Below are 17,016 nucleotides of genomic sequence, written 5' to 3' on the forward strand. Positions count from 1 at the left end.
CTGCATGACATTTGCATGTCATGTTGTATTAAATGTATTCTTTGATGAAAATGTGGATTCATTCATTCAAGTTGTACTGGCTCAGGCCTCATGCTTGCTTGGCAGGCACTCTACCACTCGAGTCACATCTCCAGCCTTTTTCGTTACTTATCTTGTTGGACAAAGTTTCATGTTTTTGCTAGGCTGGCTTTGGATTGAAATATCCTTACCTATGCCTCCTGTGTAGCTCAGTCTAAAGGCAGGCACTACCATACCTGGCTTATTAGTTGAGGTGGGGGTCTCAATAACTTTTTTTTTTTTTTTGGCCTGGCCTGGCCTTGAACTGCAACCCTCCCAATCTTTACCTTCCCTAGCAGTTGGGAGTAAAGGCATGTGCCATGATACTTGACCAATATTTGCAAATATTTTAAAAAGGTGTGCTTAAGTGTTTCACTGAAGCCCTACTTTCTTACAGTAGTTAACCTAGTTAAAAAAAGCTATTAGTCCTCAACACAAAGACGGCTCAACCCAGATGAAACACTTTATATCACAATTAGTTCTATAGATAGTTTATCTTAAAAAGGAACATCCACAATCCTGAATAAAAATATACAATTTGCCCTTAAATAATTCAAACATGATAAAATCCAAGTTTACGTTTCCAATTTGCTCATGGGTATTCACAATACAAAAAGCTGTTTGCTATATATATATATCTCAACAAAGTGTTATTATAAATAGAGCATTAAAATGCTCCATGTAAAAAAGAATAAAAAACCAAAAAAAAAATTCTGTATGTATATTTCTGACATGCCTCTTTTTAAATATAGTTATGTATTTAAATGCTTGGTTTTTAAGCATTCAGTGGCATATCTCTTAAAGTATGATACATTGAAAGTTAAACGTATAGTCAATTATTTTCATCACCTGACACTTATCAAATACATACTACATACAGAGTAATCAGAGAAACCAAAAACATATATGTTCTTAATTGTAAGTCACCAATGAGTGATATAATAAGAACGACCTCAAGTGTAAGAATACTTAAGCAGAGACAGAGAGCCCACAAGACTTAGTCACGCTGTCATCATCATCAATTAAATGCTGAGAATGCATTTTGTGCTATTCAGGACCCTAATTGCACACAGACTCAGTATGTCACATCCAAAAATATAACAAAGAATTCCTGGTGACCAATACTTTGTGGTGTACACAGAGCCCTTTCTTGATCCATTTCTAAAAGAATGGAAGAACTAAGGTAGTCATCTTTCTTGACAAGTTAAATAATTATTAATAAGAATAACTGCTTATCTTTAATATACCTTGCACTGCTAGAAGCTGCTCCTCTGTGGTCCAACGGGCATTAATTTTCTGATTTGACTACAAAATTAAAGAGAAGTTTCCTAATGAGGATATGAAGACAGACATTTTTCCAAAGTGCTTATTTTTTTTTAACTTTTCACCAAATCACAGACATGAGACTACTAAAACTCTGATTTACAAAGATTCCGTTTTTAGAAGGATTAAAAAATATAGAGTTACCTTTTACTCACATACGAAGATAATGAAAGGGAAATGTATTAATTTAGGAGAATGAACAACATTCATACTTAGAGATATTAAAACCTGAGAAAACCTATTAGTCAATGACTAGGGATGACACTGTTCCTATTATATACTGCAGATAATGATGTTAGCCTAATTTTTAACATTTTAGAGACTTTATTTGCTTTAGAGAATCTGTGATACTAAAATTTCTTCCCTTCACATTTAAACCAATCCTTTCTTACCCTAAAACCATGATACAAATTAGTATAGAATTTAGAATAGGCCAAACTCAAAATGTTTCTTTAAAATTTCTGAGGCAGAAAATTATCCACTGATAAGAATATATATTTTTTTATCTTAAGACTTCCCAATATTCCTCCCAAAATTACTGTTAAAAATACTAACCTTAGGATTTTTATTATGGCAATATTACAATATCAAACACCTAAACAGATTTTAGTGTTTATCCACTGACTAGTTAATCAAAGCCCTTTGGCAGCAGATGGAGAGAAGAAGTTAAGTACAACAACTTGAAGAGGTTTACAGAGGAATAGTGCAATACTGGGACATAAAGAGCAAGACAGAAAGAAGGCTTCCTTTGAGAAGGGGTGTTTAGGTCTTACCTCATGTAATCTTAACAGTTTTTAATAGTGCACAGAGGTTCAAGTCTATTTTATGAGTCAATATTTGGAAAGAAGAATGAAAAAAAATTAAAATTAAAAAACAAATTTTCTTAAGAGGATAAAGGAAAACAGGTTTTAAAAAGTCCTGGCACGGGAGGGCGCTAAAACAGAAATCACTAAATTCCATAGGAGATTAAAAAGGGATAGCAAGGCAGCCCAGGCAGTGAACAGTGGATAAACTCAAAGTCAGGATACTGGCAATGAGGCAAAAGAACAATAGCAAAAAGGAAAAGAGAAAGAGGGGGAACAGGAAAAATTCTGACACAAATCCATAGAAGCAGTAATGCAAGGATGAACCAAAGCTAAAAGAATGAAAAGGAGTCTTTATATCCATTTCTGCATGGGGAGGAAGAAGTATTTCTCCCTTTCCTTTCCATTTCTTCCTACTTACATTCTGTTATACTAAATTCCTTTCCTAATAAACTCTATCATTTTTACTTAAACAAAAGTGAAAGAAACAATGAAAAGAAGAAGGTGACAAGCATGTTCCACAAAAAGAAGAGTAATGTGAATCAAGTATGAGCTAATATTATGGAGTTAATATGCAGGTACTCTGATGAAACCTTGGCAGTAAAAGATAAAATTAGTCTTTGGCAACCACTGAAAACTGGTACTGGAACCTATTTAAAATAGGCTCAAATATTTCAGTAAAAAATAAAAGATTTGACTGTAACTATCTGCTTTATGAAAATAAAACACAACTTGGTTCATTTTCTAAAGTAGTTAATGATTTAGCTAATATATATATATATTTTTTTGTGCCAAAACCTGGGAATGAACCAGGGACAGCTAATATGCTTTTAATTTTATTTTCTGACTATACAATGGTACATTACCCTGTGGCTATGGACTTTAAAACATGATCGTAAAATGGGTCATTTTGGTTTTAAAGGCTTCAATAATTTCCTCCACACCTTTTTCTTAATTCTTCATTTCTCAGATTGCTCGTTTTGAAGTACATGCCGATCTTTTTTCATCAATTGTTGGAAAACCATCTGCCAACAATTTTATAGTGATTGAAATCTTTCTGTTATACTTTAACAGACTCCATGAAGTTTTTCATCTTTGCAAAGTTTACAATTTCATTTTGGTTGTACTGCACTTGTATTGTATTAACAAGACAGTGACAGATAAGGATGTTGGTGTGTTGGATGTGTAGTAACAGCTAATGGGAGAGTTGAATATTGTTTTATTTGACTGCTTCTGCTTCTCCCTGTGTTTCTTAAGACTAGTGAGAATTTAGATACCCACAATCTCCTGTGTAAGTTGCAATAACTGTGTTACAAGTTTCTTTGAGGATTAAATATAACTAAATATGAGTATATATTTAGTACTTATGTAAAACAGAATCTAGCACAGTGCCTGAGTAAATAAAAGATGATATATTTGTTCAGTCTGTAAGACAGGAACTTGAGGGAAAGGTATCATGAAAAGGGAACAAAAATATCAAAGAGAAATAATGTACACTATGAAGAATTATTTTCATCTAAACTTCCTAATGCCAACAATAAAATCAAGAGACTGGATGAACAAATAACTTCAACTAAAATAAAAAAGTACGTACTATACTGGGGAATTCAAAGACAGGAGAAAAAGGTACAATAACTGGTGTGAGGGAAAAGAACATGAAAAAGGAAATTTGGAAGGGTTGGAGATTGAGAGGGGATTAACAGAAGTTTCTGAAAGGGAAAGAAAAGAAGGCTTTCTATGTGTAGGGAATAACAGGATCTGTATTAGGAAGAAGTGACAAATAAGCCTGGAAAGTTGGTCATAGTAAAACTAAAATATGATAAAGACCACTTACCATAGGAAGGGCAGTGAAAATCACATTAAAATCAATAAGCAATAGTTGTGTTTTTTGAAGGTAAGAGCGTATATGTGTCAGAGGGGTTAGATTTTAACCAGAATAAGACTTTAAGCCTGGAATGCTGGGAGAAGGGAGATATTGTTAAGAACCTAGAAGTGAAGAAAGGTTGATTTGGGAGATGTGGAAAGGGGAAGCTAAGATAAATTTAATTTGGTATACACTAAGAATGAGGTGGATGGGGCATTCAGGTAGAGTTTAGGTTCCACTTGAGGCTAAAATAGATTCATTCATTTAAACACGTATTTTGAAGGGGCTGGGAAATTTTTATAAGGGAAAGGAATAGCCTTATATCTTATATGAGGTTCCTATACTAGGCTCAAACTTTAAAGAAGTTGTGGGGTTATTTTTCCTTCAAAATTACTCTTGTCATTACAAAGGTAGCCATGAACACCCTTAGCCAGGTATCCCTTCAGCACTGGGATGGGCCTTTTAGTTGAACCCCAGACAAAGCTGCTGACTTGAATTCAGGATAGCATTTTCTTTAAAAAGTACATTTTATATATTTAAATAAAATCTCTCTTCAGTTAAAAGAGATACATAGGAGACATGTGGAAGCTAAAACTGATGAAAGGAACTGGATTTCCAGTTTTGACTGCTCACTCTGGGGCACATACCCAAAAAATGCAGCTTAGGCAGAATTGCCATCATTATTGTACTTGTTATCATGAAACATGCCACATTTCCATTTTCTCTTTCCATTTTTTCAGTGAACATCTATTCACTGAATTTATGTCATTTAAATGTACATGTGATATAAAACTTTAACACAGTGTTGAGATTTTATGTCTGCAAGAGAGAAGAGAAAAAAAATCAATTCTGAGGATAAAAATTCACCTGTATTTATGTATGAAAAGGAAAAAATTACAGCTGAGAAGGGAACAGAGTAGTTAGAGAACAGAATCTCTCAAATGTTAAAGAAAGAAAAAGAGGGACAATCATCCAAAACAAAAAAGAAATAGGCATGGGGGATCAGGAGTTAAAAGTTGTGGAATTGGTCTTTAGTGATAAGGTTAACCTTTAAGCAGCAGCTTTGGTGGAAAAAATGCAGAAGGGAGGAGCTGGAATTTTAGGATTAAATAGTCTGTGTGACAAGATGGAAGCAGTGAAAGGGGAAAGACTGAAGGAGAAATAGGGTAAAAATTTAAATATATAGGATTTCTGTAAGTTATTAATTTTATATTTTCTTTAAACCCCAAGAAACTTAGATAGAAATTAACTTAAAGAAAGGACAACCAGAATGTTTCTAGGAATCTAAACCTCTGTGGTAGTTGTAGTTAATGAGAAAGTACCATAGAGTATTTTTTTTTATAGTAAGCCCTGTTCTGAAATGCTATTATTTTTTTAAAAAAATCAAATAAAAATATAGTAATATGGAAAGTCCCAAAGAGCCACTTAGAACAATCTATGACATCCTTAATGAATTTAGCATTTTTGTAGTCCTTTCCCTGCTAAATCAATTTGCCTTCATGTATTTCTCAGTGGCAGACTTATACTATTTATGAATCAGAAGAGCTGGAAAAGGTTAACAAGTTAAACCTTATACCCAATGCTGAAAATTCTACCCAACATCCATAATAAACGGATGTTACCCACTTTTCTAAGAAAACATCCATGGATGGTAAATTTTTTATTTCAAACACCACCCCCTTTTCAATTATAATTATTCTTCCTTTGGGATTCATTAATTTCCTCACCTCCATCTATCAACTTCCATTCAAAGCAAATGAAAGCCTAACAAAATGCACCCTCCTCTACACCTAACACATGCTTTCAAGGAGACACATTAATTTCCTATTTTGAAATGTTCTTTGGATTTATCACATGCCTCCAATCTTTGTTTTCAGGGGACAGCGCGAACGCAGTCCCCCACTACCACAAATTATGCAGTCGATTTTCCCACATTTGGGGAAATAGCAGGGGTCAGCACATCCGAGTGCAATGGATAAGCCTCACCCTGGGAAAACCACCTTCTTGATCATGGTATCTCCCCTGCCAGGTAAGTATACATGCCTCCAATCTTACCACTAATAGTAAACCCTACTCATACCCCATTACCATTTATCATTCACATGCTTATTATTTTAGGAGCTGTGAAGACAGCCTGTTCTAATATATACTGTGTAACTCTGCCAGGATAGTTTTCCTACAATAAAAAAAATTTCATCACATATTTAAGAATCTACAGGGTTCTCCCATTTGACTTAATTTAAAGGGCATATTTCTTTTTTAGCTTTTATAAGGACTTTTACACAATGGCTCTTGCTTACTATCTCTATAACAAAGAAGCCCCTATTCAACCTTGTTGACAACTCTTTCATACTCTTGTGTTCATTCCCCCTCTGCATTTAAGTTTGCCTTTTTAAGTAGACAATATGATTCTTGAGAAAAGATTGTTTTACATTTTCGTTGAATTCTCAATAGCAATTAGCAGAAAAATTAGTATATAGTAAGTGCTTAGCGAATAGTTGCTGATTGGTTACTGTTTTTAATTTTCCTCACTGGATTTACATTTTGAATGTACTGTTCAACACTACATCATTGCTATATTATTTTCTACAACTGGTATGCCCTCCTCTGCCCTTTCTGTATGTATAAAAATCCCAGGTATCCTTCAAACCTGAGCTGAAACACTCTCCCTGTAGGAAGTCTTCCCTGATTATCTTAGCCAGAATGAATGCCGAACTATTTTCCTGTAGCCTTTGCTTATAAATCTATCATATCATTTTTATTAGCTTGTCTTATAACATCTAAACTTTAATTTTTTTTAAGGAAGGTGGAAAAAAATCACCTTATCTCATCCTCATCTTTATGTGTTTTCCCCTTTCCACAGTGCCTAACATTGTGCCTTACATGAAATAGGTGATCAATAAATACTTGTGGAAGTGAATGGACTTTCTTCACCAAATTTTTCCCTAAATGAAAACAACAAATAAAAACAAATTAATAAGTAAAGCACCTTAATAACTGTGAGGTACTTCATTTAAAGACCTATTGCAATTATCCCAAAAGTTATTAGTATTTTTTGATTAGGTAAAGTCTTATCCAAAGTAAGAGAATAGATCAGATGAACTTTCAAGGTCTTTGCTATGATAATTAATATAGCATTTCAAGATATATCTATTAAAGTTGCCCTCCTCCTAAAAGCAATGGGAATACTATGATGAATATAAATATATCCTGGGCATTTCTGAAGTCATATGAGTTTAATAGGTCACCCCAAAGTAATATTCAAACTTCAGTATATGCATGATAGAATATTAAGATTTTGGTGATTTAAAAAAAAATGTTTGTTAACTTCTAACCTAATAACTGAATTAAAATGAAAACTTAACACTCTTAACAGTTTTGCTGTTCTATGAAAACTTCCAAAAGTGGCAGCATAATATGTACTAGTTTAGGACCAATCAAAGCTCTAAAAAATCTGAACTACTGTGAGAGTTCAGTTGTTCTCTACTGCATGACCTTGAGTGAGTCAGTTAACATTCCTGAGTCCCCATTTCCTCATGTAAAATAATAGTATCTGCTTTACTCACTTGTATGGATTTATGTAAAGATGAAAGAGGCAGCATACAGGCAAGATAAAATGCTACTATACTCTTACATATTTCTATAAGGTTAATGAGTAAGACTGTTATTTTATAAAAATGTGATTAGAATTAAATTTTTCTTAAAAATTTAGTAGACTTTATGTAAAATTATCTGGACTTGTTATTTTCTTGTAAGAGAAAAATGTTAACTATGTCTTTGTTTTATTTAATGATTAAAATTTTCAAACTTTTAGCAAAAAGTTCTTCCAATTATTCCCATAATGATTTTAGCATCCACGGTTCAAGTTTTAAATTATGAAATTATAGGCACTGAAATTTTTTACTTTAATATATGACAATACAAAATTTAAATAATTTCAATACAAAATTTACAACATTTTTGTTGCAATAATATAACAAAATCAAGTAATGGTTTTTAAATTACATTTTCCTTAAATAAATGTTACTAGAATGTCAGTTTACCTGTAGGTTTTAAATGAGATACTGGTCTATATATTTTTCATTCTTTTCCATAACCTAACATCCTTGAAAGAGATTATTCAAAAAAACCAAATAAAACAACTTTCTTCAAAACAGGTCTTCTTTTCTGATACGTTAATACTAAAGGCTAGAAGAATGGGTACAATGCATTATTTCTGAAGCCCTACTTTTGTCTTCTCCCAGTGCCTCACACAAATTTCATCTGTAGATATTTCAGTCAGCCTATGATTGGGAGGGAAAAAAGGTCCCATTAGGACCAAATATGACTATTCGATTATAACATATATGGAGAGGCAAATCCAGGGAATGAAGTATATAACAGGAATCTTAAAAAAGAGAAAGGATCTTATAGTAAAAGTTTCTATAAAAAGATTTGATTGGACCTTAAGGGCATTTAAGTATTCCTATAATTACCAGAAATATCAGAAACACATTATGGTCTCAGCTAAAACGTAAGTTAAGGCTTAAGAAAATGGTCAATCTATATCTTGTCTTAGATTTTATATTTTTACCAATGTAAGAATGAATTTGAGCCAAAAAACAAACAAATTAAATACAAATTTGTTAAAATGATCTTCTATTCTTGTGGTTCATTCTTGCTGTGTTACAGATTCAGGCAGATAAGAGCTTTGAGCAAACACTGCTATATACTCAGAAATGTACCAGCTTGCTCATTGATGACCTCCAAGTTTAAATATACTGTGCCTACTCTTACATCTACTTTCCCTGAGTACTCTGCTTGATATGAATTGCTAAGAGCAGGAAAGAAATAATTTAACTTAAATGCAAAAGGATTAGTCAAGCTTAAAAGATCAACTATCTAAATGAAAAAAGAGATATAACACATCATCCATATTGTGAAGCTTTCAAAGTACCAAGAACACAAGAAACCAAATAGTACTTGAGCACTGTATAACTTAAAGAACAGTGTTTCTCTATACTTAATTACAAGTATTTTTTAACACCATACCTCAGGAGGTTTGAATTCTTCAATTCCACCTTCCATTTTCTGTTTAAGTGCACTATTTACTTGCTTAGCATTCTGAACCTTCAATAAAATAACCCAAAATGTGAATCAGATTATGTACTCAGGTAAACTTCTGAGTACTCAACAGATGAAAAGGACATATACCAAAACCATCTTAAATTTTTATTTCAGGAGAATAGACATAAATATCACACTTAAGATGTGATACACCACTCATTGAACTAACACATGCATCATCTAATAGACATAGTTTACAGACTAAGATGCTGAATATCATAAATCATAGTTTTTTTTTTGAATAAGATGCTGAATATCATAAATCATAGTTTTTTTTTTTTTGAATAAGATGCTGAATATCATAAATCATAGTTTTTTTTTTTTTTTGGTGGTGTTGGGGATCGAACCCTCAGCCTCACTTATGGCAGGTAAGTGGTCTACCACTGATCTATATCCCCAGATCTAAATCGTATCTTTTAACAGTGTCTCTCATAACCAAAGGCAACTAACATACATAGGAATTAAATACCATAATGTTTTCTGACCAAATAAAAATTATTCCAGTAAGAATAATAATGATGGTGGCTAATATTTACTAGGTTTAAAACATCATTCTTGGTACTTTATGTGTAATAAGTTATCTAATTCTCATACCCACTCAGTGAAGTAAGTACAATCAGTTCTGCTATACACCAACATATTCATTTTTAGAAGTCATTATACTATGCAAAATATGTAAAAACCACAGGTTTTATGGGAAAAAAGGAGGTTGGGACAAAACACTCAAAAAATCTTCATCAATGACAAATAGTAAAGAAATCTAACAAACACAAGAGCATAGTTTTACATATTTTTAACAGTTAAGAAATTCATAAATGCTACAATGAAGATAGAACTTTCTTAAAAAACCCTGAAGGTTGTTTGTAGAAGTGGGTATCAAAATGGTTACAGCTTATGTGTTATTGTGAAATGGTAGAAAGAGAGTCACTTAAAATCAGATCCAAGTTTTATACCAGATGTTTTGTGGTTCATAACAGAGTGAACTGAAGTAGCTGGTACTTTGAGTTGGGTGGGTATGTACTCAGGTCATCTGAGTGTCGTTTTTCATTGACAAAAACGATACTTAAAAAAACACAAAGCTGTGTGCCAGTGGCTCATACCTGTAATCCTAGCTACTTGGGAGGCTGAGATCAGGAGGATCATGGTTCAAGGCCAGTCCAGGCAAAAAACTCAGGAGAAACCCATTCTCAACCAACAGTTGTACAACACAGGGGTACACACCTGTCATTCCAAGCTAAGTGGGAGACTGAGATCAGAAGGATCACAGTTCCAGGCAAGCCTGAGCAAAAAAGTTTGGAGATTCCATCTAAATGGAAAAAAGCTAGGTGTGGTGGCATGTTCCTGTCATTCCAGCTAAGGCAGGAAATCTAAAATAGGAAATCTGTGGTCTAGGATTGCCTGGACAAAAATAATGACAACATAAAAAAGAGACTCTCATCTCTAAAATAAGCAGAGCAAGAAGGGTTGGAGGCATGGCTCAAGTGATAGAGTACCTGTCTGGTAAGCACAAAGCCCTGAATTCAAACCCTAGTATCACCCCACCTCCAAAAAGAAAAAACACAAGCTGGGCTTGGTGGCTCAAGCCGTAATCCTAGCTACCTGGGAGGCAGAGATCAAGAGGGTTGAGCTTTGAGGACAGCCAGGACAAAAAGTCCACAAGATCCCATCTCAATTAATGGCTGGGCCAGTGGAATATATCTGTCATCCCAGCTATGCTGGGAAGCACAATAGGAGGATCATGGCCCAAACTGGGCCTGAACATAAAGCAAAAAAAAAACCAGTGCAAGTGGGTGGGGGCTGGTGGACTGGCTCAGCAAGTGGGAGGCCCTGGGTTTGTAGCATCAACAAGAAAAAAACAAAAACCCAAAATAAACAAAACATATACACACAAGCTGGTGGCAGTGGGTCATGCCTATAATCCCAACGAATCAATTGGGTATAGGGTTGCATGCCTGTTGATCCAAGCTATGTGGGAGGCTATGCGTAGGAGAATTGTATTCTGAGTCCCACACCCAGAGCAAGAAATACAAAACACCACCTGATAAGTAACTAAAAAAAAAAAAAAAAAAAGGGTGTGTGTGTGTGGTCCAAGTGGTAGAAATCTAGCAAGTGTGAGGGTCCTAGTTCAATCTCTAGTACCAACCCCCACCAAACACAAAATTCACAGTATGCTCAAAATACTCCCTTGCCTTGGAAGAAATTCATGTTTTCAAAACAAGAGTTAGAGCAGAAATGGCTCTATCTTTATTATTATTGTTTTTGTGGAGTGGTACTGTGGTTTGAATTCAGGGCCATGTGCTTGCAAGTGCTCTATCACTTGAACCCTTTCTGCTTTAGTTTTCACATAAGGTCTTGAGCTTTTGCCCAGGCCAGCCTGGTCTGGTGATTCTCCTACCTCTGCCTCCCACATGACTGGGATTACAAGAATGAGCCACCAGATCTATCTTTTTTGTGGGGGGGGGCCACTACTGAAGGGCTTGAATTCAGTACCTAATGCTTGCTAGCAGGTGCTCTATCATGTGAGCCATGCCCATGCCTTCAACCCTGGTTTCTTTCTTGAGATAGGGTCTAACTTTTTTTGCTCAGGATGGCCTCATACCATCATCCTCCTATCTCTGCTTCTGAGTAGCTGGGTTTACAGACATTCGCCCTTGACTATACTTCTATTAGAACCACTTAAAGATGAGGAACGTAACCTTTCTTTAAAGGTTAACAAATTTTCCCAAGGCCACGCTTGTAGAGGTATAATCTGAATTTAATTTTTTTTGGCAGTACTGGAGTTTGAACTTAAGGCCTTGGACTTGGATCACTTCAGCATACTTCTAGTTCCCAAGTGTTAAATTACTATTCTACTACCAATATTTTTAGTATTCATTTAAAATATTAAGTGTTAGTACTGAATTTGAATTTTGACTACAGACTGAAGGAAACAAAGGATTTTTAACATGACCACATTTGCCTTTTAGAAAGATACCTCAGTAGTAAGGTGGAGATGAAAATGGGGTGAAGAGTATGAGTTAATTTAATAATCCAGGTGAGAAATATTAAATTAATATTAAACAGTTGAATGACGGAATATGGTGATGGTACACTGAGATGGGCTAAAGAAATAGCTTTGGAACAAAATTAGGATCTCTTTGTAAGTGCACGATTGTGGAGAATTAGGGGGAATGATATCATTGGATACCCGATGAGTAACTGTTTATGGCACTACAGGAAATAAAAGAACAACAACAAAAGGAACAGGTAACTAGGAGTGGAAGAAATCAGTTTGGCCACTGTATGTGAGATGAGTTTGGGATATAAAAGTAGCAATGGCCAGCAGAATTTATCCATGAGTGCAAACCTTTAGTATGTCACACATTAAATGAAAAACCAAAGCAGGAACGCAAAGCTTAAAAATAAAGTTCTTTTAAAAAATCAATGAAAATTTACAACACTTTCCTGTGAAGTGTGAGGCCCCAGTACTACACCTCCCTCAATAAAGAATCCACAAGCATATAGTAATATGAAGTATGAATGTATGAATGCAGGTGACGGGACTACATTTTATGTCTTCATTTTTGGGAACGTTCAAAGTATTATTTTAGAAGTATTTTAGAAGTTTTCTAAAGAGGAGAGCTACAGTTTGGAAGATGGGAGTCTTTTACAAACATCTGTAGTTTGATTCAAGGCTAAGCACTTAATCACATATAGATTATATATACTAAGAGAGGCCAGTGTCACAGAAGTCAAGGGAAAGGAATTCAAAGAAGAAATGGTTGACAGTGTCAAATTCTTCTGAGTAGGGAGGTAAAAATCAAGAAGAAAGCATTAGACCTAAGAATACATTTACAGATAATCCCAGGATAGTTTTTCAGTGGTAGAACTAGAATAGAATATGAGGCAGGAACTAGACTAGAAAGGATCAGAGAAGGTGGTGAAGCAGCTAGTGTGGTATGTACTTGTGGAAGGAAAGAAAAGAAAAAGAGAAGAACAGTTTGGATAAATAACCAGCGTCAAGGGACAGAGAAATCTGAACATGTTTAGGTTATGAATCTTAGTTACACACTATATAGTTGCAAATGTCTTACATTTTATGTGATTTGGTATAATATTAACTCTATCTTTTTTATCAGTGAAATTATACACTTCAAAGTCTTCAATTTTTTTTAGACTGCTAGATTTATTTTGTTTTTTGGCAGTATTGGGATTTGAACTCAGGGCCTTGCACTTGCTAGGCTGGTGCTCCACCTTTCGAGCTATGCCTCCAACCATGCTTTAGTTATTTATGAAATAGGGTCTTGTGTTTTTATACCCACACTGGCTTGGACTGTAATTCTATTTAAGCTTCCTGTGTGGCTGGGATGACAGGTGCATGCCACCATGCCCAGCTATTATTGGTTGAAATGGGTTTTAGCGAATGCTTTTTGTCTGGGTGGCCCTCGAACAGTGATCTTCCCTACCTCCATGTCTCAAGCAGCTAGCTACAGACCTGAGCCCTGAGCCTGGTCTTCAGATTACTTTCTTAATTGAAGTGCAGGGCCCTGAGCTCAATCCTCAGCACTGCCCCTCAAAACTTAAATTTCTTAATAGTGTAACATCAAAATCAAACTTGCGAATATGACATATGGCCATGGACCTTCAGTGGTTTCTTAACTCAGGATGAATTTCAAATTTCTTAACATCAACTTCTTATAAATCCCTACACTATAACCTAATAAAGATAAGTAGAAACTAATGAAGAGAGAAAACTCATGTAACTTGGTTTATGTGTATTAGGGGAGGGATAATTGCAAGGGATGAATCAAAGATGATTCTGATGTTTCAATAGAAAGGCAACAGGAAAAAAATCCTTTTGGGGAACATCTATCAGGCAGTGAGTGGGAAATACAGCCATGGAGCTTGGGAGAAAAATTACAGCTTGAAAAACAGATTCATAAGTCACTGGCATATAGTGTATAGTTGCATGATATATACTAAGAAAGTACATATTTAGAAGAGTATCTAAATTTAAGGAATAAAGAAAAACAAAAATGAGGATAATAAACAGGAAAAGAAGACTAAAGAAGATTAGAGACCTAATGACAACCTTTAAATTTCAAGCACTCATACATTATCTTGTTTAATTCCTTTCCACCACTTTAATTCTCATTTCCAGATAAGGAAACTGAGGCTGAGATACACTAAAACAATTCACTGAAGATTACACAGATAGGAGATGGTATGGCTGAGGTTAGAACTTACTGGTGGTCATAACCACCTGGTTACGATGACGATATTCTTCACAATACTACTGCTACTACTGCTACTGATGGTAATAGCAGTAATTACTCATTGAGCATTCAAAATGTTTAGCCAAACAATGCTAAATAAACATCTATCACTGCAAAAGATTCCCAAAAACCTCCAAGAGAAGTACAATCGTTATTACCATTTTCATAGATAGAAAACTGAACCTTAGTGAGGTTATATAAATTTGTCCATGATCACAGAGCTAATAGGTAACTATGCTGAATTCAAATCCAAAATAGACAGAAGTATCTTATAAGTTGCAAATAAGATAAGTTTTTAAAGAATGAAAAAAAGCTTAGTGGTAGAGCACTTGTCTACTACGGCATCAAGCCTTGGGCTCAATCCCAGCACCACACACACAAAAAAGAAACTTACATAAATGGGTGACCAAGAAAGTCTGCAAACAACAGAGTTCAACCTAAGTAAAAGTGGATAAGCGAAATGGACACAATCATTAAGCATATTATTTTTTACAAAATACCTGACGTTTTAGAGAAATCAGTTCCATGTCCAGTTGCCTCAGGATGGTGTTGGCTGCATTTGGACTACAGGAAACAGCTACCACATCTTCCTGGGTTAAATACATGCCCTTTGGAGGACGGCACTTAGAACGCTGAGAATGATGGCGATGTTGCAAACTTTGATATTCTCGCCTTCCAAGGCCAATCTTGCTAGTTTGGACAGGTTGTTCAGTATTACCCTAAGATAATAAAGACAGAATAGTATCTTCCTCAGTGTTTACAAATGTATGCACTAAAAACAATCTATTACTAAAAGTATCTATTGCACAAAGTATACCTGAAAAATACTTATCAGTTATGTCATGTATAGGTCCAAATTTATATACACAACACTCACCAGGTGGTGGTGGTGGGAAAGCATATAACATATCCTTGATTAATCCACTCAATCAAATGTTTGGTTCTAGGCCCTGAGGACTATGAATAAATGAAAAAAATAAATTAGACACTAAACTATTCCTGTTTGCTTCAAGGTGGGATGTATTTCCCCTAAGCAATAAAAGGCAAAGAAATAAAACAATATAACTTATCACATACAAAGCTATTTAAAAAAGTAAAACTGAGAAAGAAAAAAAAAAAGGATAAATTAGGAATCACATGGTAGGTTAGGCCGCTAGTAAAAAAAAGTTAACATTTCATTTTCACTTCAGAGTTGCTGCAGGAGAACTCTGCCTCTAAAGATTGAAAACGGCACAGAATTAACTCTGACAACATTTCTCAACTACAAACCATGAATAAAATACCAATTTATGCTTTAGAAGAGGTTGTAATAATGATGACCATGAAATATTAAGTACTACTTCACTCTTAATTGTAATATCATTCTGTGTTTCTAAAATCTGTGAAATATTGTGTCCATTAGGTAAAAAGTTTATTTCACTGAATAGATTTAATAGTCCAATTCTTTAGGAGTTGAGTAAAATTTATAAAACAATTGAATAATGAAGCATAACTCACTTTATTGCTCAAAACTCAAAGCAGTACATGGTTGATTTGATGCTCAGAGAAACTCCTCCTAGTATAGCACCTGTAAGTTGCTGGATCAAGTATTTTTTTTTTTTTTTAGTTTTTTAAAACTTTGTTTGAGCTGGTAGGGAAATGAGGAAATTCCTGAGGCCAGAAATGATGAGAAAGCAAGAATCCAGAGAGACAAGCAAGTATGCAGGAGCTAGCATTTGCCTAAAGCCCTGGGCTTTGATGGATAACTGGTACAGGGAACGAGAGACAAAGCCAGAATGCTGGAAGGGGAACTTCATCATTGTGTAAGAAGAAAAAATGCACCCTTCTCTGAGGACAGAGAGGGTGATTAAAAGGAGTCATGCTTGTCTCACTCTTGGATAGGAGGAAAAAAAAGAAAAATTTTAAAGTTCTGTCTGAGAATCCTTAACTATAGGCCTGACTTCAGGCAGATTTGGGACCTAAATTTATATGATCTACATGAAAAGCCCCAAGCCAAAAATTTAAAGGCTGATAGTGTCTACAGACACTTGGTAAAAAACAACTGCAAATCCCTACACTCTGTGTAAAGAATACATTCTAAACTCAGGTCTGAGAAATGTATTTATGACCAACAGATCCTGAACTAAACAAACCTGCAAAGGATATACCTCAGAAAAAAAAGGGAATTATTTTTAAAAAAAGGATGAGAGTCAAGAAAGAATGGTGAGCAAAGTAAAAGTTAAACAGTAAACATAAATCTTAAAACACTGGCTGTTATGTTTTACATGAGAGATTTAGAGAAAACAAAGATGTGACTAAAACTGAGGTCAAAAATAAGACACAATCAGGAGATAGTGGTTAGAGTCAAAGCAGTCTAAGGGCTTTGTGTTAATCAGAAAGCTATTAAAAGATATCAGGTTTAGACTGTAAGTTAAATTGGATAAAATCTTTAGAGTACACAAATAAGAACAGAAAATACAGAAGTGGAGATTCAAAGATGGCGGCTAGAGGGAGGAAGCAGAAAGCGAGCCTCCTACAGTGAAATCTTGGGAGAGAAGCTGGAGACACACTTTGCAGGCATAATCACTGAGAAGAGGCATAACTTTGACCCCTCCACACCTCCAGCCTG

General features: G+C 34.8%; 1 protein-coding gene and 1 non-coding gene across 11 annotated transcripts in view; both read right to left on the minus strand.

Annotated features, from left to right (window-relative positions):
- The window catches only part of Rcor3 (REST corepressor 3), a 55,832-nt gene that overhangs the window by 10,398 nt on the left and 28,418 nt on the right, over positions 1-17,016 (minus strand). For 7 of the 10 annotated variants that reach the window (XR_002212935.2, XM_020172855.2, XM_020172851.2 and 4 more), the window contains 3 exons: positions 14,909-15,127; positions 9,079-9,156; positions 1,305-1,362 (listed from right to left, as the gene is read on the minus strand). Coding sequence is in view for 9 of the 10 variants with exons in the window: in XM_020172855.2 (XP_020028444.1) it covers positions 1,305-1,362; positions 9,079-9,156; positions 14,909-15,127 (355 nt within the window). In the remaining variant the exon portion in view is untranslated. The other 3 variants (XM_074048387.1, XM_074048389.1, XM_020172860.2) reach the window with 2 other exon arrangements.
- Positions 5,922-6,084, minus strand: LOC141414148 (U1 spliceosomal RNA). The gene has a single exon (XR_012439232.1). It is a non-coding gene; the product is annotated as a U1 spliceosomal RNA (small nuclear RNA).

This window comes from Castor canadensis, chromosome 11 (assembly GCF_047511655.1).
Source record: "Castor canadensis chromosome 11, mCasCan1.hap1v2, whole genome shotgun sequence".
NCBI classification, from domain to species: Eukaryota; Metazoa; Chordata; class Mammalia; order Rodentia; family Castoridae; genus Castor; species Castor canadensis.